Source organism: Equus quagga, chromosome 16 (genome assembly GCF_021613505.1).
Source record: "Equus quagga isolate Etosha38 chromosome 16, UCLA_HA_Equagga_1.0, whole genome shotgun sequence".
NCBI lineage: Eukaryota > Metazoa > Chordata > Mammalia > Perissodactyla > Equidae > Equus > Equus quagga.
In genome coordinates, this window is record NC_060282.1 from 57978261 (window position 1) to 58001998 (window position 23738).

At 37.6% G+C, this 23738-nt stretch overlaps 1 protein-coding gene across 2 annotated transcripts in view; it reads left to right on the forward strand.

Moving 5' to 3' along the window:
- The window catches only part of SDCBP (syndecan binding protein), a 40896-nt gene that overhangs the window by 9911 nt on the left and 7247 nt on the right, over window positions 1–23738 (forward strand). For both annotated transcript variants that reach the window (XM_046642634.1, XM_046642633.1), the window contains exons 2-4: window positions 5715–5780; window positions 15572–15653; window positions 16889–16998. In XM_046642634.1, the coding sequence (XP_046498590.1) occupies window positions 5730–5780; window positions 15572–15653; window positions 16889–16998 (243 nt within the window). In that variant the 5' untranslated portion in view covers window positions 5715–5729. The remainder of the gene's footprint in view (window positions 1–5714; window positions 5781–15571; window positions 15654–16888; window positions 16999–23738) is intronic.

The window sequence follows — 23738 nt, forward strand, 5'->3', positions numbered from 1 at the left end:
AGTTTTTTGGTGGAGTCTTTAGACTTTTCTATATATGATATCATGTTCCCCCCAAATAGAGTTTTACTGCTTCCTTTTCAATTTGAATGCCTTTTATTTCTTTTTTCCTTGCCTAATTGCTCTGGCTAGGACTTTCAATACTATGTTGAATAAAAGTGGAGAGAGTGGGTATCTTGTCTCTACATTTTTACTCCCCCTCCCCTACATTTTATGTTTTTGATCTCACAATTTACATCTTTTTATCTTGTGTATCCCTTAACAAATCAATGTAGTTATAGTTATTTTTATTTTTGTCTTTTAACCTTCATACTAGCTTTATAAGTGTTAATCCATCACCTTTACAACGTTAGATTTTTCTGAATTTTAGTATGTATTTACATTTACCAGTGAGATTTATATTTCCTTATGTTTCCCTGTTACTAATTAGCACCTTTTTGATTCAGCTTAAACAAGTCTTCTTAACGTTTTTGTAGGGCTCGTCTAGTGGTGATGAACTTCATTAGCTTTTGCTTGTCTGGAAAACTGTTTCCTTCAATTCTGAAGGACAGCTTTGCCAGTTAGAGTATTCTCGGTGGCAGCTTTTTGCTTTCAGCACTTTGACTATATCATGCCACTCCCTTCTGGCCTGCAAAGTTTCTGCTGAAAAATTTGCTCATAGTCTATGGGAATTTTCTTGTACATAACAAGTTGTTTTTCCTCTGCTGGTTTTTAAGATTCTCTTCTTATCTGTAATTTTTGACATTTTTGTTATAATATGTCTTGATGTGGCTCTTTTTGTGTTCATCTTGTTTGCAACTCCCTGGGCTTTCTGGATCTGGATGTCTATTTCCTTCCTCAGGTAAGGGAAGTTGTCAGCCATTATTTTTTGAAGTTTCCTATCCCTTTCTCTTTTCTCCTTCTGAGACCCTTATAATGTGAACCTTGTTCTTCTTGATGTTGTCTCATAAGTCCCTTAAACTGCTGTAGGAGAGGAAGACATGTGCTCTACCCTGTGGGTCCTTTTGGCTGGGCCACGAATTAAATTGACACGAGACAGAGTAACAGGAGAAAATCAAACAAAGCTTTAATAACATGTATACATGGAGACACTCAGGAAAACTGAGCAACTTGCCAAAATGGTGGAGGCTCTCATCTTAAATACCATTTTCAGCTAAAGACAAAGGAGGATGTTGGGGGGGGGCGTGGTTTGGGGCTTTAAAGGGGAGGAAGGCAGTTCACATGGAAATGGAAAAGCAAATGTTTGGTAAATAGAACTTTGATAAGAGTGGGCTTAGCAAGGATCCACCAGGTCTACCAGATACCCAGGGGATCCACCAGATACCCACAGTTATCTGGTGATGACCTGGCCTGGAGACATGCCTTTATTTTCAATTCCTTTTAGGCATTTAGGGGGAAGGTTGAAGTTTCTTTCAGAGTATTTTGTTGTTAAAAATAATCAAGCTGAGGCAAAGAGGCACATTTTGGGGTGGCCCATTCTGATCCCCCACACTACCTTGACTCTTTTTCATTCTTTTTTCTTTTTGCTGCTCTGATTGGAGTTCCACCGCCCTGTTTTTGAGTTCACTGATCCTTTCTTCTGCTTCATCTAGTCTGCTGTTGAAGCTCTTTACTGTATTTTTCAGTTAAGTTATTGTATTCTTCAGCTCTGTGACTTCTAATTGGTACTTTCTTATATTTTTTGTACCTTTTGAAATTCTCACTTTGTTCATCTATTGTTCTCCTGAGCTCAGTGAGCATCTTTATGAATGTTACTTTGAATTCTTTATCAAGTAAATCACTTATCTCCGTTTTATTGAAACTTTTTACTGAGATTTTATCTTGTTCTTTCATTTGGAACATATTCCTCTGTTTCTTCGTTTTCCTTGATTATGTGTGTTGATTTCAATGATTAAGCCACCTCTCCTAGTCTTGAACACCTAGCTTCATTAGGAGATGAACCTTATTCTTCAACCCTGCCCTAGCTCTTGTCTCTCATACCTTTTTAGTTGTCCAAGCAGCCTACTTTATTCTCAGTGACCCCCAGTAGTTCAGGGTGTGCCACGATCTGTGTGTCCCAAAGGGGAGGATCTCACTCAGCACCTAGATTCTAGATGATTGGAAGCTAGACCCTCAGGCAGCACCTTTAGAAGTATGCAGATAGATCTCAGGGGAAGACTGGGAGATGGGTGTTTTTGTCTGTTACTTCTGCTCTGAGCCCTGGGGTGATAGCCAGTTAACTGTTTCTTTGTTTGCTGCTGTCCTGCTGAACCCATGATTGAGGTCATCAAAGCTGCCTTCGCAGAAGTGGCTCTTAACTAGGATTTTGGTAGAGAAGTCCTAGAAGGACATTCCAGGAAGAGAAAGTAGCTTTTGCAAAGATAGGGAGGCACAGAAGCACTTGATCTCTGTGGGAAATAGGAAGTCGTTTGTGGCTAGAACATTGTAATGCTTCGAAAGAAATTGGATGAAATGAGGCCAAGAAAATAGTTTGAAGTAAAATCATTGTAGAATCCTTTGTATTTTAGAAGAATGGTGCAAGTTAATTAAAATCAGCATACTTAGAGCAAACCTGAAACTAAGTTTCAAAAAAAAAAATGTATCTGTTGGGGTGATACTTGTTATTTTTTACAAGTTCTCAAAAGCTCATTCTTTTCTCTAGGCTTGCGTGTCTGGATATGAGTGATTTCAGAGTTGTTCAGACAACTTCAGTTAATATTTGTTTGAATGAAAGCTTCTATGGGGAAAAAAATTTGGAAAACTACTCATCAAGTTTTGAAATGAACCAACTCATCCAGTTTGTTTTTCATGAGGAAAATGGGATCTTGCAGGTAGCCAGTCGCAGAACCAAAAATAGAAACCAAAAATAGAAATTGTATTAGATTACCACTCAACATTTATTCCAGTGAATTTAAAATGATTTTGTTTGTGATGTTGACAAAATGATTGAAGGTTTAAGTAAAATGTGTTTAAGGGGAAGTCTGCTAGGGAACGGATCCTTTGAGACACAGAAAAGGTACTCCATTTTGTTTCCCTGGATTAATAGAATCAAGTCATATTTGACTGTGCTTTCTCAAGAACCTGCATTTTATTCTCAAAGCTAAGCCCTATTTTCCCCTTAAAAACTGTATCAGGCCACTTTTATTCAGCATTTTATTGGAGGTTCTAGTCCAGGGCAAGTAGGCAAGGAGAGGAAGTAACATGAGTAAAGGATTTATATAGACATTTCTACAAAGATATACAAATGGCTGATAAGCACATGAAAAGATGCTCAACATCATTATTCATTAGGGAAATACAAATCAAAACTACAATGACATGGTGCTTCACATCTACTAGGATGATGTAATAAAAAAGCCAGACAATAGCAAGTATTGTTGAGGATATGGAGAAATTGGAACCCTCCCTTGTGTGTTGCTGGTGGGAATGTAAAATGGTGCAGCTACTTTGCAAACCAGTTTGGCAGTTCCTCAAAAAAGTTAAACATAGAGTTTCAATATGACCTAGCAATTCTGCTCCTAGCCATATACCAAGAGAATTAAACATATGTGTTTACACAAATATTTGGATGTAAATGTTTATTACTAGCATTATTCTCAGTAGTCAAAGTTCATAATAGTGAACATGTGTAAAACAGTCCAAAATGTCACCAACTGAATGAGCAGATATCCAAAATGTGGTATATCCATACAATGGGATATTATTCAGCCAGAGACAGGAATGAAGTACTGGTAAGTGCTGCAACGTGGATCAACCTTAAAAGCATTATACTCACTGAAAGAAACCCGACACAGAAGGCCACATCTTCCCTGATTCTGAATTAAATGTCCAGAATAGGCAAATCGAGAGGCAGAAAGTAGATTGGTAGTTGCCTGGAGCTGAGGGGAAGGAAGAATGGGTGGGCATGAAGTTGCTTTTTGAGATGATGGAAACGTTCTAATGTTAGATGGTAGAGGTGGTTGTACAACTCTGAATATACTTAAAACTACTGAATTGTATACTTTAAAAGAGTGAATTTTATGGTATGTGAAGTATATCAATTGAAAAAAACCTGTTGTTATTTAGCATCCAACCAAGACTCAGAAACCACCTAGTAATTTGAAGAGTGAAAGTTTAATGTGCAGGATTATGAACTATAGCATGATTGAAGAAAGAGGGATTGGCTAGTAAGAAGTAAAGAGAACTTTAATAAATACAGGAAGAGGAGGTTTAATAAGTATCTACTAACCCCAGGGCTGACGTAGAGTGCCCCAGGAAGATCCAGGCCCTGTTGGCGAGAGTGTAGCCATCCCTCAGTGGGTGGTGAAGTTTCTGAGCTACCAAAGTTACTGGAAATTCTCCCTTTGGGGTGCTGAGGGAGACCATCCACGGGGAGGTGCTGCACCTTGGAACTTGCTGCAAGCCAATTGATGAGTTGCTAGGGGAAGTTACTCATGGGGACATGCCTTGCTGATGGCACCATGCTGGGAAGCTGCTGAACAGAGTGCTGGGGTCACTGTTGGCTGCTGTGCACTGCAGGAGCTGGGTGTTTAAGAAGCTGCTCCCTACAGGAGCAAGATGTGTAGAGAAGCAGGTACTGCAGGAGCCTGGCAGAAGTAGTACACTGGAACTTGGAAGAAAAAACCCTTTCTCATTCAGTGTTTCTCCACCTCCCTCTACTGACAGAGATTAACATCCTGCCAGCTGGTGAAAGAGCAATATTTAAAGGGCCCATCTCCATTATTGCAGAGCAGCCAATAATGGGTGGATTTGGAGATGAGAGGTAATAAATTGATAGCCGGCTCAAGAACCTATGTCAAATCCTGTACCAATTTAGGATATATTCTGTTTTGTTGGGTTTAAAGAAAATACCAGGTAGTCATCTCAGAATAGCTTAACAAAATTTCAAAGTACATAACCTTATGATACTTTTAGAGAATTTTGTTTTAAATTATGGTCGTGCACCACATAACAACAATTCAGTCAACGATGGACTTAATTTACAGTAGTGGTTCTATAAGATTAGTACCATACAGCCTAGGTGTGTAGTAGGCTATACCATCTGGTTTGTGTAAGTATACTCTGTGATGTTCACACAACGAAATTGCCTAATGATGCATTTCTCAGAACATAGCCCCATTGTTAAGCAACACATGACTCTCCAGAAAACAATTCGTGGTCACTAAAAAACATTGAACAATATAGAAATGTTTAAAATGTAAAAATCTCCCTCTTATCGCTCTGTCTCTTACTATCTATTTCATTCATGTTTTCTGAAGATAAGACTATTGTTAACAGTTGGCGTATGCTTTTTTTATGTACATAAATGTGTATATATATTTGATTTACTAATGATAGAGGTTGTACAGACATTGCACATGAACCGTTTTAGGTTTTTATCAGAGGGATATAACCCTCATTCAGTTGCCAAACACTTGTGTAAACTAGGGAAGTCACATAGCCGTTCTCTTTGATTTTCTAAACTTTTGAAATGAAGGGACTTTTCCTTGAAAGAAGTTTAAAATCTGTAGTGGATGTGGTTTGATGGTAGTAGGAAGGGAGGGGAGGGAGAGGTAGTTTGGTAACAGTTAACAGTTTTTAGTATAGCCTAGCTGTTCATATTTTCCATGCATTTTGCAATTTAAATGTTTCTTATTTTAAATATTTACACGTTTATATGTATGTTGTTGGCTGCACATACTAGTTAAATTTTCGTGAAATTTGAATTACAGCAATTTATTTGTTTGACTTTTCTTTAGAAAAATCCTGCAAAAATGTCTCTGTACCCATCTCTTGAAGACCTGAAGGTAGACAAAGTAATTCAGGTACGTTGAAGTTATTTAAGTACTGCTTTTTTTAATACTATGCCATACATTCTAGTTAGAGGGGAAGCGAAGCAAGAAACTTAAATAACAGATATATTTGTTCATTTGTCCACTTCATAAACTTTTTTTCAATTTAGTAATTGCAGACTAAAAAGTTACAGAAAAGCCAGCGATTCTTTTTCATTTCAGTATGATTTAATGGGCAGGGGATATTTCTTTAAAACTGGACCTAAACTCTTCAAAGATAGCTATTTAAAATTTAAATTAAATGCAACATATTTAAGTTGGTAAAATAGACTCCAAATTTTTGGACGTTCATACTTTTGTTCAAAATTAGTACATTGTTCTTTTGGATCTTCAAGTATGACCAATCTTTAAAATAATTCCTTCCCTTCTCTTTAAAGTTAACAATTATAGAAATATTGAAGTACCTGCTGCTTTTAGAAGAGCAGTAGTGTAAAAGCAGAATGAAAGTATAGTGATTTATTTCCTTTTAGATGTAAGCCGCAGACATTTCATGTATTCACGGTCTAAATGACTATGTTAAGGATTATAGTATTTCTAGTTTCATAAAGTCAAAAATTTTATAGTCCTTCATGTAAATATTAGCTCTGAAGACAGATACTTCTGCTTAAGAAGAAGGTTTGGGATTGAGATCAATCCTTGCTATTTTTTAAAGTTTTATTGTTGTTTTTAACTGGAGATAATTTGTAGTGTTTAATAAACCCATTTTGTTTCATTTACTTTCACCTTGATTTCTTATAAAATCAGATTTTTTTCAGCTGTTGTTTATTCTTTTAATTTGACAAGATACAATTTGACAAGATAAACTCTGTTGTACTACTTTGTTCCTAGAATTTTTTTGGGGGGGGAGGTGAGGAAGATTGGCCCTGAGCTAACATCTGTTGCCAGTCTTCCTCTTTTTGCTTGAAGAAGATTGTGGATGAGCTAACATCTGTGCCAGTCTTTCTCTGTTCTATGTGGGATGCTGCCACAGCATGGCTTGATGAGTGATGTGTAGGTCCATACCTGGGATCTGAACCTGCAAACCCCAGGCTGCCAAAGTGGAGCATACCAGCTTAGCCACTACACCACTGGGCCAGCCCCCCTAGAATCTTTTTAATACAATAAATGTGATGAAATTCTTTTTGAGTTGTTTAGTGCTTCAAAGCTTCTTACACTAAAGATCATTTTACTTGAGGCCTTGACTTCAGTTTACTCTGAGATTTACTTCTTAATAATTAATATAATGAGTGTAAAAAGTTTATTACACATTTGTGAGAAGTCTTAAACAACCTCAAGAATATAAGCGTTTTTTAGACAAAATGTTAACCTTTTTATAGGGTGAAAAAAAACCTGGCAATACTAACAAATGTGTGGCTGGAATTATTAACCTTGTGGCAATGATTGGGAAGTATGAGGGCCAGATCCGGAACACATATTTTCCATCATAGATCCACTAGGGACGTCAAAATGTGGTTTGTAAAATCTCTTGAAATCTGGGGCTGGCCCAGTGGCACAGCGGTTAAGTGCACATGTTCCACTTTGGCAGCCCAGGGTTCGCCGGTTCAGATCCCAGGTGCAGACATTGTACCACTCATTAAGCCATGCTGTGGCAGGTGTCCCACATGTAAAATAGAGGAAGATGGGCACGGATGTTAGCTCAGGTCCAGTCTTCCTCAGCAAAAAGAGGATTGGTGGCAGATGTTAGCTCAGGGCTAATCCTCCTCAAAAAAAAAAAAAAAAATCTCTGAAATCTGCTGTTTGGCTGCCGAGGCTTTGATGGCTCCCAGTTTTAAGTGGCCTGTTCAGTTATCCTAAATGCTCTATTGGTTCTTTCTTCAGTGTGTTGTCAGTATTTTCCCATGTGGTTTTTATTTCCACCAAGTTCATGTGAATAAGCACACTCTTTTTAAGAAGTTTTTTCCTGAAATATTTAGCATTCAAGAATAACAGATAAACCATTAATATGACATCAGAACACTAAGTGATAAGGATTTGCAGATGGATATGAAAGAATGACTAATTTCTGTTTTCACCCTTTTTTGTTAGTTTTTATAGAATTGAACTCTTAAATTAACCATAGTTGACTTTGAGCAGGTTTGTTATTTGAAAATAGCAGAAAAAGGAGGACAGAGTTGATATTGACAAATGTTGGCTTGGAAAATAAAGAGGGCTATCCAGACTGACCTCGTTAAGCAGAAGCAAAATACGTGAATATTTCCATTAGAAGATGTTTTATGGTTCCAAGCAGGAATCTAGCTACTGCTTGGAGATAGAGCAGTGAGTAAGGAGGGAGAAATGTGGTTTTTTTATTCTCGCTGGATTTAAAAGTATTCCTAACCTAGCCACTGAAGTCTTGGGCTGTATTTTTATTTTTGCTTCATTTTTTATGGTAGGTGGTTTTGTTGTTCTTGTTCTTGAGATGCCCCTGAAGAGGTAGTATTCATTTTCTAATCTTTTGGCCTTTTACACCACAGCAAAGCTAACTGCAGCAATGACCTGGCAGTTCATATTTTGTAAACTGTTTTACAATAGCCATTAGGCCGTGGCTTTCAGCCTCATATAATCCCTGAACCTCTCTATCCGTTGTGAACCCTTAGCAGGAGCCTGTGGTTGCTCTGCCTATACAAAATAAGCTTTTAAGAAACAATGATACAGGGATCCAGTGCTCAACAGTTTCCTAACACAGTGAGCAGAGGTTGACACTGGTGGCTCCACAAGCATGATCTCTCCACATGCTTTCTGAAATGGCAGAGACAACATGCCAGTAACTGTGTACTCCTTGGGCACCTCCCCCCCCCCCTTTTTTAATAGTTCGAGATTTCAAGTAAGTGTGAAATAATTTGTTACGTTTAGTGGCTTACAGTCCTTAAGCCCTTGTTGTACCATCTTTCTTTTGTTTTATTTTTACTACAGATTATGTAATAATTAAATATATAACTTTGCAGAGAGCTTTCTGTATATATTCTTATTTTAGTATTCTTTGGATAAGAGCAATAACAATGAATTAAAAAAAAGAAAATAATAGCCAATGTAAAAAGAAACAATTTTTTACTTAATAAATTCTATTTAGAATAGTTTTAGGTCACAGCAAAATTGAATGAGAAGTAAGAGTTTCCACAGTACACCCATCACCCCCAACCCCTACACAGTGCACATCCTTCCTACTATCAGCATCCTCACCAGAGTGGTACGTTGCAGTTGATTACCTACACTGATATTATTACCACACAAAGTCCGTAGTTTACATTAAGGTTCACTCTTGGTGTTGTACACACTATTGGGTTTGACAAATGTATAATGACATAGCCATCATTGTAGTATCTTACAAAGTACTTGCACTGTTCTAAAAATGCTCTGTGCTCTGTTTCTTCTTCCCTCTCTCCCTACTAATCCCTGGAAATCACTCATCTTTTTAGTGTCTCTGAAGTTTTGCCTTTTCCACACTAGTTGGAATCATACTGTCTTCAGCCTTTTGGATTGGTTTCTTTCACTTAGTAATATATGTTTAAGTTCCTTCTATGTCTTTTCATGGCTTGATAGCTCATTTCTTTTTAGTGCTGAATAGTATTTTTTTTTCTGAGATATTATCCAAGAAGTAATCCACTGGCCACTAGCTCCTTTTAGCTGATAACTGGTTGAGGAACTTTCAAAATTTAACATACTTTGAGTTTGTGGATCATTACTTAAAATTATATTTTCATGCCACGTTTTATTTCAGTTTCAAATATGACAAATTATGAAATAATGAACATTAAACAATGACTCGGTAACAAGCATATGAGAATACTCTATTCAGCAAGGTTATCATTCAGAATAGAAGGAGAGATAAATAGTTTCTCAGACAAGCAAAACTTAAAGGAGTTTATCACCAAGAAGCCAGTTCTACAAGAAATGCTGAAGGAACTTATTTGAGTGGGAAAGAGAAGACCATAAATAGGGATAAGAAAATTATCAAAAAAAAAAAAAAAAAAAAAAAAGCAATAAAACCACTGGTAAAGGCAAAAATACAGTAAAGATAGCAGATCAACGACCTATGAAGATAATATGAATGTTAAAAGACAAAAGTACTAAAATTACCTATTTCAATGATAAGAGGGTAACAGATAGAAACACAAAATTAGAGATTAAATATGATTTCAAAAACATAAAATGTGGGAGGAGGGGAGTAAAAGTGTAGAACTTTTAGAAAGAGGTCTAACTAAAGAGACTACCAACTCAATATAGATTGCTGTATACGTAGAATATTATATATGAACTCTCATGGTAATCACAAACCAGAAACCTATAATAAATAAATAAGAGGAAAGAAATCAAACATAATACTAAAGAATGCCATCAGACCACAAGGGAAGAGAGCAAGAGAAGAAGAACAGAGAATTACTACTAAAACGCCCAGAAAAAAAAAGTAGCAAAATGGCAAATACATATTTATCAATAGCTACTTTAAATGTCACTGGACTGAAGGCATAAGGTGGCCGATTAGAGAAAAAACAAGACCCATGTGTATTGCAGCATACATGAAACACACTTCAGACCTAAAGACACTCACAAACTGAAAGTGAAAGGATGGAAAAAGATACTCCATGCAAATGGCAAAGAAAAGAAAGCTAGAGTAGCAATACTTATATCAGGCAAAATAGACTTTAAAATAAAAACTATAGCGAGAGAGAGAAGGACACTACATAATGATAAAGGGAACAATCAAAGAAGAGGATATAACACTTGTAAATATCTCTGCACCCAACATAGGAGCACCTAAATATATAAAGCAGTTATTAACAGACATAAAAGGAGAAATAGTAACATAATAATAGGAGGAAACTTTGACACTCCTCTTACACCAGTGGATAGATCATCCAAACAGAAGATCAGTAAGGAAATATTGGCCTTAAATGACACATTAGACTGGACAGACTTAGTAGATATAAATATATAGAGTATTTCATTCAAAAACCACAGAATACACATTCTTTTCAACTGCACATGGAGCATTCTTCAGGATAGATCACATATTAGGCCATAAAACAAGTCTCAAGAAATTTAAGATCGAGGGGCTGGCCATGTGGCCAAGTGCTTAAGTTCATGTGCTCTGCTTCGGCGGCCCAGGGTTTCGCTGGTTCGAATCCTGGGCGCAGACATGGCACTGCTCATCAGGCCATGCTGAGGCAGCATCCCACAGCCACAACTGGAAGGACCCACAACTGAGAATACACAACTATGTACCAGGGGGCTTTGGGAAGAAAAGGAAAAAACCTAAAATCATAAAAAAAAAAACACTCAGAAATACTTGCAAAGACTTTCTGGCTTAAAAAAAAAGAGAAATTTAAGATTGAAATAATACCAAGCATCTTTTCTGACCACACTGGTATGAAACTAGAAATCAACTACAAGAAAATCAGAAAAACCACAAAAGTGTGGAGATTAAACAAAATGCTACTGAACAACGATTGGGTCAGTGAAGAATTCTAAGGAGAAATCATAAAATTCCTGGAGACAAATGAAAATGAAAATACGGCATGCCAAAATCTATGGATACAGCAAAAGCGTTTCTAAGAGGGAAGTTTATAGCAATTCAGGCCTTCCTCAACAAACAAGAAATATCCCAAACAAACAGTGTAACAGTGCAGCTAAAGAAACTGGAAAAAGGAGAACAAACAAAGCCCAAAATAAGCAGAAGGAAGGAAATAATAAAAATCAGAGCAGAAATAAACAGAGACTAAAAAAACAATAGAAAAAATTAATGAAGTCAAGAACTGGTTCTTTGAAAAGATAAACAAAATTGACAAACCTTTAGCTAGACTCACCAAGAAAAAGAGAAGGCTCAAATAAACAACATGAGGAATGAAAGAGGAGAAATTACAATGGACACCTCAGAAATAAAAAAGATTATAAGAGAATACCATGAAAAGCTATATGCCAACAAATTGGATAATCTGGAAGAAATGGGTAAATTCTTAGAATCATACAACCTTCCAAAACTGGACCAAGAAGTAGAGAATTTGAGTATACCAATCACCAGTAAGGAGATCGAAACAGTAATCAAAAACCTCCCCAAAAATAAAAGTCCAGGACCAGATGGCTTCCCTGGTGAATTCTACCAAACATTCAAAGAAGACTTACTGTCGATCCTTCTCAAACTCTTCCAGAAAACTGAAGAGGAGAAGAAGCTTCCTGACTCATTCTGTGAAGCCAAAATTACCCTGATACCAAAAATCAGACAAGGACAACACAAAAAAAGAAACTACAGGCCAATATCAGTGATTGACATTGCTGCAGAAATCCTCACCAAAATACTAGCATATCGAATACAACAATGTGTTAAAAAGATCATATACCGTGATCAAGTGGGATTTATTCCAGGGATGCAGGGATGGTTCAACATCTGCAAATCTATGAACGTCATACTCCACATTAACAAAATGAAGAATAAAAATCACATGATCATCTCAATAGATGTAGAGAAATCATGTGACAGGATGCAGCATCCATTTATGATAACTCAAAATAAAATCAGTATAGAAGGCAAAATACCACGACACAATAAAGGCCATATATGACAAACCCACAGCTAATATTATTCAGAATGCAGAAAAACTGAAAGCTATCCCTCTAAGAACAGGAACCAGACAAGAATGCCCACTTTCATCACTCTTATTTACCATAGTATTGGAAATCCTAGCCAGAGCAATCAGGTAAGAAAAAGAAATGAAAGGGATCCAAATTGGAACAGAAGAAGTGAAACTGTCACTCTTTGCAGACAACATGATTTTATATATAGAAAACCCTAAAAAATCAACTAAAAAACTTTTAGAAGTAGTACATGAATACAGTTAAGTCACAGGATACAAAATCAACATACAAGAATCAGTTGCATTTCTATACACTAGCAACAAAGTAGCAGAAAGAGAAATTAAGAATACAATCCCATTTACAATTGCAACAAAAAGAATAAAATATCTGGGAATAAACTTAACCAAAGAGGTGAAAGATCTTTACACCAAAAACTATAAAACACTGTTGAAAGACATTGAAGACGACGCAAAGAAATGGAAAGATATTCCATGCTCTTGGTTTGGAAGAATTAGCTTAGTTAAAATGTCCATTCTTCCTAAAGCAATCTATAGATTCAATGCAATACCTATCAAAGTTCCATCAACATTTTTCACAGAAATGGAGGAAAGAATCCTAAAATTTATATGGAACAACAAAAGACCCCAAATAGCAAGAGGAATTCTGAGGGAAAAGAGCAAAGCTGGAGGTATGACACACTGTGATTTCAAAATATACCACAAGGCTATAGTAACCAAAACAGCCTGGTACTGGCACAAAAACAGACACTCAGATCAATGGAACAGAATCGAGAGCCCAGAAATGAATCCACACACCTGTGGACAGCTAATATTTGACAAAGGAGCCGAGAGTATGCAATGGAGAAAGGAGAGTCTCTTCAGTAAATGGTGTTGGGAAACTGGACAGCCACGTGCAAAAGAAGGAAAGTAGACCATTATCTTACACCATGCACAAAAATCAACTCAAAATGGATTAAAAACTTGAATTTAAGACCTGAAACCATGAAACTTCTAGAAGAAAACTTAGGCAGTACGCTCTTTGGCTTCGGTCTTAGCAGCATTTTTTCAAATACTGTGTCTGACTGGGTAAGGGAAACAATAAAAAAAAAAATGAACAAATGGGACTGCATCAAACTAAAAAGCTTCTGCACAGCAAAGAAAACCATCAACAAAATTGAAAGACAACCTAACAATTGGGAGAGGATATTTGTAAACCATACATCATATGAGGGGTTAATATCCAAAATATACAAGAACTCTTATGTCTCAACAATAAAAAAACCAACAACTCAATTAAAAAATGGGCGAAACATCTGAACAGAGATTTCTCCAAAGAAAATATATGGATGGCCAACAGGCACGTGAAAAGATGTTCAACATCATTAACAGGGAAATGCAAATCAAAACTACAATGAGATGATCACCTCACTGCAGTCAGAATGGCTATAATTAACAAGACAGGAAATGACAAGTGTTGGAGAGGATGTGGAGAGAAGGGAACCCTCATACACTGCTGGTGGGAGTGCAAACTGGTGCAGCCACTGTGGAAAACAGTATGGAGTTTCCTCAAAAAATTAAGAATAGATCTACCATGTAATCTAGCTATTCCACTGCTGGGTATTTATCCAAAGAACTTGAAAAAACAAATGCATAAAGATACATGCACCCCTATGTTCATTGCAGCATCATTCCCAATAGCCAAGACTTGGAAGCAGCCTAGGCGCCCATCAAGGGACGAATGGATAAAAACGATGTGCTATATATACACAATGGAATCCTACTCAGCTGTAAGAAATGATGAAATCTGGCCACTTTTGACAGCATGGATGGACCTTGAGGGTATTATGCTGAGTGAACTAAGTCAGAGGGAGAAAGTCAAATACCATATGATCTCACTCATAAGTAGAAGATAAAAACAACGACAAACTCACACATGGCAACAGAGATTGGATTAGTGGTTACCAGAGGGGAAGTGGGAGAGGGAGGCGGGCAGAAGGGGTGATTAGGCACATTTGTGTGAGGTGATGGATTGTAATTAGTCTTTGGGTGGTGAACATGATGTAATCTACACAGAATTCGAACTATATTACGATGTAAACCTGAAAGTTATATAACGTTATTATCCAACGTTACTGGAGTAATAAAGAAAATTTTAAAATTAAAAACAAGCATATGAGAACATTTACAATCCAAATGAGTGAAGTACTATTTAATACTTTTGTAGGCTGTACTTATTTAAATTAAGCTTCCATCTCTCCAAGCATCTTTGTGACTACCCTTAGCATTAATTTCAGGACTAGATTGAGATATAGGTATAAACTTCATTACTTAATCGACATATTTCCAATTAAGTAAAAAGTTATATTAGAGATGGGCTCATACAACTTATTACCAGCCTTGTCTCTAAATGATGTATGGCTGTTTGAGAAAGTGAGATCTATCTGTAAAGGAAAAAGGATTTCCATCAGTGGAGGACTCGCCACAACATGGGCTATGAAGGCAGCCCCGAGAAGAGTTGCTGCCATGCTTGAGCATGAGTAGCATTGATAAATATATCCATTGTCAAAGTGATTTTGGCAAGTTTGTTTAACAGTTATAAATTACATTACTTTATCATCATTCATGTCAGTGATAAAATGTGTTTTGCATACTTTGTAATACTTTTGTATTTAGTATAGCATAACCCTTTCTTATACTTGCTAAAATGAAGATACAGATTATTTCAATGAGATATGCTAAAATGGCAAAATAAATATTAGCAACTTAAGTGTTTAGATTTTAGGTGTTTTTCTATGTGACTTTTTATATGAATGTGGTTGAGCTTTTTTCCTCATGCAAATAAAATATTTTTACTTAGACTAATTAGTAAAAGAATAATGAAGATGTAAAATGTATACATTTTATAATGAATTTTGAAAATATTAGTTTATTAATTTGGAACAGCACTGTGAAATATTGGTTATAAGATAGGTAGAATGCTGTTTAGTCAAGTTTTATATGCTATTGTTAAAATATTTAGAATATGAAATGTATTTGTGATTTGCAGATTTTCTTTGAAAAACGTATTGCTGAAGTGTTTGAAATTAAAATTCCTTGAATAAAATTTAGGTGTTTTAGTTTCTTTTTGGAAGTACTGAATTTAACTTAGAAATTATATAAGAATTTTAAATAATTATATAAATAGCATTGTTAGAATTTTCTTTTTTTCTTTTTCAGGCTCAGACTGCCTATTCTGCAAACCCTGCCAACCCAGCAGTTTTGTCTGAAGCTTCTGCTCCTCCCGTCTCTCAAGATGGAAGTAGGTTTATACTTTGGGTTTAGTTTCCTTGAACAGAAATATCTGTTAAGTGTTCTTTTGCTGAAATAGAGAATCCAAGATTTTCTTTAAAGATTCAGCATAAAATTGTTGGTTAAAGCTCTACCGGTAAGAAGAAAAAAATATTCATTTCAAAAAATAATCCTGTAATCAAGAAAATGAGCTATGAATATGAAGATGTTTAACGGCTTAATGAAAATTAAGTTAATAAAATTAAGTATCGCCTCTCACAAGTCCCTACCTGATGACTGATTCATTTATGAAAAAACCTCCTATGTGAATTGTGCCGCCTGCTACTGCTCTTGAACTTCTTTTCAACTTCCTGAACTGTCCTCTATCTTTACAGAATTGTGGGGGTGAAATTTCCAACCACATCCTTTTGGGGGAGCTTCCCAAATCCTGGAATCTCGCCCCAATCTCCATGCGCTTCTCTTTGGTCCCTCTTCCTCTGAGTTCATAGGGATTCAGGACACAGCCCTTAAATAATGTGACTTAAGATACGTACAGAGTATTAAATAGGTTTTTGTGGACTATCATAACTATTTATAACAATAAATTTCTTTTAGAAAATCCATTTTAAGTCAGAAATCATGTAAAAAAGCACTTTGGGAAATAGTACCTAACTCTGCTACTAAGTTAAGTACTGTTAATATTTAACTATATTGTTTCCAAGAGTTCTTTGGAATGTGGTTAACATTCTTAAAATATGACACTAAATAAATTTACAAGCTTTGATTTTTTTTTTTTTTTTTGTAGTTAAGAATCGTTTCATAGCCATGTTTACTAAATGAGTTATAAAGTAGCTGGCTTGACAGTAGACATTTTGTCAGTTGTTCTGAATTGGAGAATCAGTGGTATGCTTACAAAATTGCTAGTTACATAGGTTTATTTTAAGAAAACGGAAGGGCAAAATAGCTTACTTGGAAAAATCTGTACTCTTGAGTATTTAGAAATCTCTGGTTATTTCAGTTCAAATGTCTTCATATTTTATGACTTTCATCTTAAATTTTTTCTGTTTTCCACTTCTAATTGTCCTTACAGAGATAGGGAAGTGCTTTTCCAGATTCCTAATTTAAATTCATCCTAGATTTTATAAATTAAATGTAATGTAATTTTTTTAAAACAATCATAAGCCCACAATAACAACAGTTTTCATTTTGAATATTCTACCAATGTTTTTTTCTTTATTCATTCATTCATTTATTTATTTATATTAGATCTCTATCCTAAGCTGTATCCGGAGCTCTCTCAGTACATGGGCCTGAGTTTAAATGATGAAGAAATACGTGCAAATATGGCCATGATCCCTGGAGCACCAATTCAGGGGGTATGTATAGTGTAATTAATTTTGAATTATATAAAATTACACTTTACACATGGATATAAGCTCTCCTCTTTTTGGCTAACACACAAGTTTATAACTGTAGTATTGACTTCTCAGAAATTTTAGACTGCCTTCTGGATATCACTTCTTAAATAGTCTACTTCTTTTTGTGTTATTACCACTTTCACTTTTAATTTACTAGCAGTCGAAGATTCAGATGCCATTGACTAGTCCAGTCTTCTTTGTTGTCTGCATTTAGTCAGTTACTAAAACCTATGACTCTGTCTCTACCATGTTTCCTGTATTCATTTTATTCATTCCAGTCCTACCATAACCTTATTCAGGATTTCTATACTTCTAACCTAGATTATTACAGTAGTCTCTTACGTTTCCTCTCATAACTTCTTATATCAAACAGTACTAAGCTGCTGCTAGATTCATCATTCTGAAGTACAGGTCTGTCCTATCTTTTTTACTCATAATCTTTTAACATTCCAAAGTCTAAAGCTCCTTGTGATTAGACCCCAAATTCTAGGCTTAAATATAATGTATCTTGTACCCTTTTTTTATTAAGGTCATTGCTATAAGACCATAGCCCTTCATAGCACTTATTATAATGGTAGTTAAATACTCACTTCATCAAGACAGGGTCCCAGCCTGTCTTGTTGCCATAACCCCAGTGCATAATACAGTGCCTGGTATTTATTTATTTACCAAATATTTATTGAAAACTTGCTTGTATCAGTCAGGGTCCTCTTGGGAAAACAGAAATCACAGTAGATATTTTAACCGAGATAATTTAAGAAAATTAGACAAAGAGGTTGAAGAATTGAAAAAAGCAAAAATGGAACACAGATGTGATTGCAAAAAGTAGCTGCTCCTCCACGGATGTGGGTAACACAGGGAAGAGGTTGGTGTTATCAGAACCTGGAAGCTTGGGGAGGAGCTCCGTGGAGCTGGGCCTCAGGCCTTGGAGGAGGCGACACTGCTGTCAGTGCTGGTACCTCTGAGGGGTTGCAGTGAAGCTGGTTCTGGGAGTGTCAGTAAAAGCTGGAGAATGGAATCAGTTGCTGCCACCATGATTAAGGGCTAGACCCGGGCAATGCTGGCAGGAACAGGAAGCAAACAGGAAGGGACAAGACACTTGTCCCTCCTCCAGCCTTGCAATCTCTCTAGTGTGTCATGTGGTGGATGCTAATCAGAAACCTGCTGACAAAGGAAAATGTAATTTGCACAGTTCAAGCTCCAGCATCAGCGAATTGAGTCTAGGAGAGCTGTGGAGCTGACAGTAACTTAATCCCTGGCACCGCCTACTCCTTTGACTACTCACTATATCCACACCCTTCTACAAAGCATTTTAACTTCATGTGACAGCAATGGCAGCTTTATAGTTTCCCCTTAAAAGGTGCAAGTCTTCATATAATTGAGGTTCAGCAAACTTTTTCTATTAAGCGATCCATAGTAGTAAGTATTTTAGGCTCTGCTGGCCTTACATGGTCTCTGTCACATATTCTCCTTGTTTTCTGTTTGTTTACAACCTTTTAGAAATATAAAAATCATTCTTAACCCAGGGGTGTACAAAATTAAGCCAGTTACATCTGATATAATGAAGTTACTCTTACCCTTTCCCCAAAATGGGATGACACCAGTTATCTTGGCCATCTCTGGGCAGTGGTCCATGGTATCAATTACTATGTGATACTAATTACCATTTTAAGTACAGTCCTGCATTGCATAATGACATTTTGATCAATGACAGACCACATATATGACAGGGTCCCGTAAGATTATAACAGAACTGAAAAATTGCTATCACCTAGTGACATCATAGCCGTCATAAAATTATTGCAAGAGAAGAGAAAGAAGCCCAAAGAAAATTCACAGTGGAGGGTTTAGCAGAAGCTTTTGCAGACCTCAACAAGCTCCTTAAAAAGTTTGAAGACATGAACCCCAAACACTGAAAGGTTTTCATTAACAGAGAGGAATGTTCATGGTGATTATCTGCTTACAAGCAAATCTGTGATGGAAAAAAAGGAACAAACCAAGCCAACCACCATGGACATATTTCTGAAAAGAGTGACACCTCCTCAAGAAGAGCCTCAGGCAGGTCCTTCAGGAGGTGTTGCAGAAGAAGGTATTGTTATCATAGGAGATGACAGCTCCATGCATGTTACTGCCCCAGAAGACCTCCCAGTGGGACAAGATGTGGAGGTGGAAGGCAGTGATATTGATGATCTTCACCCTCTGTAGGCCTGGGCTAATGTGTGTGTTTGTGTCTTAGTTTTTAACAACAGTTTAAAGAGTGAAAAAAAAAATAAAATTCAAAAATAGAAAAAAGGTTATATAAATAAGGATATAAAGAAAAAATATTTTTGTATAGCTGTTCAGTGTATTTGTGTTTTAGCTATTATTACAAAAGAGTCAAAAAGTTTTAAAAAATTTGAAAAGTTTATAAAGTAAAATAGTTATAGTAAGCTAAGGTTAATTTTGCCAGCGCTGGTGGCCTAGTGGTTAGGATTTGGTGCTCTCACCACTGTGGTCTGGGTTCGTTTCCCAGCAGAGGACCACACCACTCTCTATTGGTTGTCGTACTATGACAGCTGCGTGTTGCTGTGATGCTGAAAGCTATGCCACCAGTATTTCAAATACCAGCAGGCTCACCCATGGTGGACAGGTTTCAGCGGAGATTTCATACTAAGACAGACTAGGAAGAAGGACGTGGCCACCCACTGCTAAAAAAATTGGCCATGAAAACCCTATGAATAGGAGCAGAGCATCATCTGATGTAGCGCTAGCAGGTGAAGGATGGGGCAAAAAGACCAGGCAGGGTTCCACTCTGCTGTACACAGTGTTGCTAAGAGTCAGAAGTGACTTGATGGCACTAACAGCAAAGGTTCATTCATTGAAGAAAGAAAGATATTTTTTTATAAATTTCGTGTAGCCTAAATGTCCAGTAGTGTCCAGTGATGTCCTAACCCTTCACATTCACACTGATCACTCACGGACTCACCCAGAGCAGCTTCCAGTCCTGCAGGCTCCATGCATGGTAAGTGCCCTGTACAGGTGCACCCTTTTTTGTCTTTTCTACCATATTTTTATGGTACCCATGTACCTTTTCTGTGTTTAAATATGTTTAAATACTCAAACACCAGTGTGTGACAGTTGCCTACAGTGCTCAGCACAGCGACATGCTGTGCAGGTTTGTAGCCTAGGAGCAATAGGCTGCACCATAGAGCCTAGGTGTGGAGTAGGCGGTACCGTCTCGGTTTGTTAAGTACACGCTGATGTTTGCACTATGATGGAATCGCCTATTGACACATTTCTCAGAACATATCCCTGTCAAGTGACCATTGAGTGTATTTACATTCCCTGCTGAATATTTTTAACCTGAAGACAAAAGTATAAAGTTAACCACTCCCAACAATTCATGTATCAAGGTGATATGAAGTGGGGAGGAACAGAAAGATAAGTTGTTGCATTTACGGAAAATTTACAGATAGAGCAGAGAAGATAGTGATCGCTGCTGTGCCGCTGCTTTTGGGTAACTAGTCATGAAGCCGTAGTTAATATTGTGACTCCCTGTGTCTGCTACACATTTGTGACCCTCTTCCCCCTTGGCTTGCACTTGAGCTGGTCTTTTCTTTTTTTAATACCTAGTGGGGAGACCTAAACCTTCATTTGTGAAGTGTCTGAATCTCCAGGGCTCTTTAGTGCCCTGCATTTTCTTCCTTTTTTGTTTTAATTTATTTTAATTTCTTGCTGGAGATTTCTATGAACTCTTCTCATCTAGTGAATTTTTCATTTCACTTATTGTATTTTCCTGGTCTAGATGTTCCATCTCGTTTCTGTATCTTCTGTTTCTCTCATTTCTTGTTTCCTTTAAATCGTTGAGCATATTTATAGTAGCTCTTTTAAAATCTGTCTGCTAATTTCATGATCTGTTGTTTTAAATCTCTTTCTATTGACTGACTTTTCTCGTGATTATGGGTTACATTTTCCTCCTTGTTCACATGCCACGTATTTTGTTCATTGGAGATGGACATTGTGAATTTTACATTGTCAGGTGCTGGAGTATGTTGTATTTCTTTAAAGTGTGTTGGCACTTGTTCTCCGGGCAGTGAAGTTACATGTGGATCAGCTTGCTCCTTCTGAGGCCTGGTTTTACGCTGATGGCGTGGGTCTGAAGCAGCCTTTACAAGGGCTAGTGTAGCCCCACTGCTAAAGAAGTACGTCCCCTCTGGGCCCTCCACTGAATGCCCTGGGTATTCACCGAGCACAGTCCACTCTGGCTGGTGGGAACTTGAGAGTCTCCCAGCGCAGTGTGATCTCCAGAAACTTCAGCTTACAGCTCCTGCATGCTCTTTGCCTGGCCTTACGGAGCTTCACCTCACACATACTTGGGTTAGTATTCAGCAGCAGATCCAAGGGGTCCCATCCGGATTTCTGGAGCTCTTTCTCTGTGTCACTACCTCCTCTTAGGGACTCAGCCCTGAAAATTTGAGCTGCCTTACTAGCTGCTTCGGCCTTCCTGACCTCTGATCTTAGTCTCCTCAACTTATCAAGAGCACAGCACTCTGCTTTGGGTTCGCACCTCAGGCTCCAGTCTGGACAGTGCTCCAGGCAGAAAGCCAGGTGATGATAGGGCTCACCTCATGTGTTTCCCTTCTGTCAGGGATCTCTGTCCTGTGCTGTCTAATGTCCACCTTCCAAAAATTGTTGCCTCCTATTTTTCCAATTTTCTAGTTGTTCATGGCAGGCAGGCAAGTCTGGCCCCATCATGACTGCAAGCATAAGTCTGTTTTTCTATTAATTTCACTGTTGGACATAGAAGACCTAAAAGGCATCTCAAAGAACCTCCTGAGTTCCAGACATAGTTTAGAACCCATTATCTAGCAGCAACCCATTTCCTCTTGGAAACCAGAATTAATCACCCTAGCCAGGTCAGTAGCTTCTTTTTGTCTTTATTTCAGTGGCATGTGAAGTCTAAAACAGTTAACGTGGTGATCTTCTAATTCATGGGAAACATTATTGTGTCCCTTCCTGGAGGCATTCCTCCCTTGTAAGACAGACCTCCAAACTACAGAGCTCAAAGATGTGGGGATGGGATGCAAAAGTTTTGTGCATGGGTGTTTAGATGTAACACCAAGAAGAACCATTCCCAAAGCTACACCTTGGTTTCCGGAACTTATTTTCAGGCCTTGAAAGAAACCGCATCGTATATTTGGTTGCTCATTCAAAGCCTATATTATATCCTATAAGGTCTCTACCACCAGCCTCTCAACATTCGTCTCCCGCTGGCACCTCAACTTAGTGGAGATGAGAGCCAGTAGCATGTTCCAGGCACTGTGCTAGGAGTGGTAGACAGAATAGTGAACCACAGTATCCCCGCCCCCGACTCTAGTGAAACTCACATTCTAGACAAGTAAACCAATACTATGACATGTGAAATGAATGGAAGAAGAGTAAGTGAATAGAGTGCTAGGGCTCTATTTCAATATGGCGAGCATGAACATTCTCTCTGAAAGGTTGACGTCTGAGCAGAGAACTGAATGAAATGAAGGAGTGAAGCATGTGATTATCTGGTGGGAGAACATCCCAAACAGTATAGACAGAAATCAAAGGCCTTCAAAAAGAAATGAACATAGTAGACCTGAGAGACAGGTCTATGTGATGGGCAGAGGAAACAAGGCAGAATGTGGCAGCAGATGGCATTGGAGGGGTAGTCAGGGCCAGGTGGTCCATGGCCTTGTAGCCCATGATAAGGGATTGGGATCTGAGTTATGGAGTGGTATAATCTGATTTTTTTTTTTTTTTAAAGATTTCTCTGCTTGCTGTGTGGAGAATGGATAGTAGAAGGGCAAGAGTGGAAGCAGGGAGACTATCTAGAAGGTTATTGTAGTCGCCTTCACCAGAGATGGTGGTTTGCTTAGAATGGGGGAGGGGCCAGAGGTAACATGGTGTTGGTTATAATGATCGTAGTAAGGACACAGTAAGTACTTAAAAAATACTTGCTGGAAAAAGTAAAGATTCTTTTCCAAAAGTAAAACCCACTTCAAAGCCACCCGTTTTGTCCTGTATTCCAGCTAAACTAAATAATTCATTTGCTTCTTAAGTTTTTCTTTTTCTGTCCTATCACCTGATTTTCCTGTGTCTCGTGTAGCTGTAATTATTTCTTTCAAACCTTTGTGATCCTTCGTAAGAAATACTTTCTGGCCTTGTGTTCTGATTTCCAGTATAGTTGTGTATGTGTTACTCCTGTTAGACTGTCAGCTTTAGAATATGCTGGCATAATTAGCACGAATTCTGAACAAAAAAATTTGCAAATGTGTATGTGTAGCTGAGGTTCCTCTTTACCTGTCATTGTGGCTCTGACCGAGCATCACTATTCTTGGCCAGAACAGAGCTTTTTATGACAAATTCTGATTAAAAAGCCTCGGTAAGCTCTTCCCTCACTGTCTTTTTGGTTGAGGAAAAGGTCCACTTAAAACAAGAAACCAGTTTTGGTCAAGAAAACTTGAAAAAAATGAGAAACTGGAAACTTGGTGCCTGGCATGTTGTGGCAGCCTGGTTTGTGCGTACAGTTGTTTAATCTGTAGATGTTCGTCCAAGGCGACGAGAAGTAACATTTGACTGTCCTGTGTGTGCCAGCACTTACACAGCGTGCACTGTTCTTTAAATCCTCACAATGGCGCTGAGAGGTAAGAAGGTTGCCCCTTTTTTAGAAGCTCTGAAAGGATAAGTAG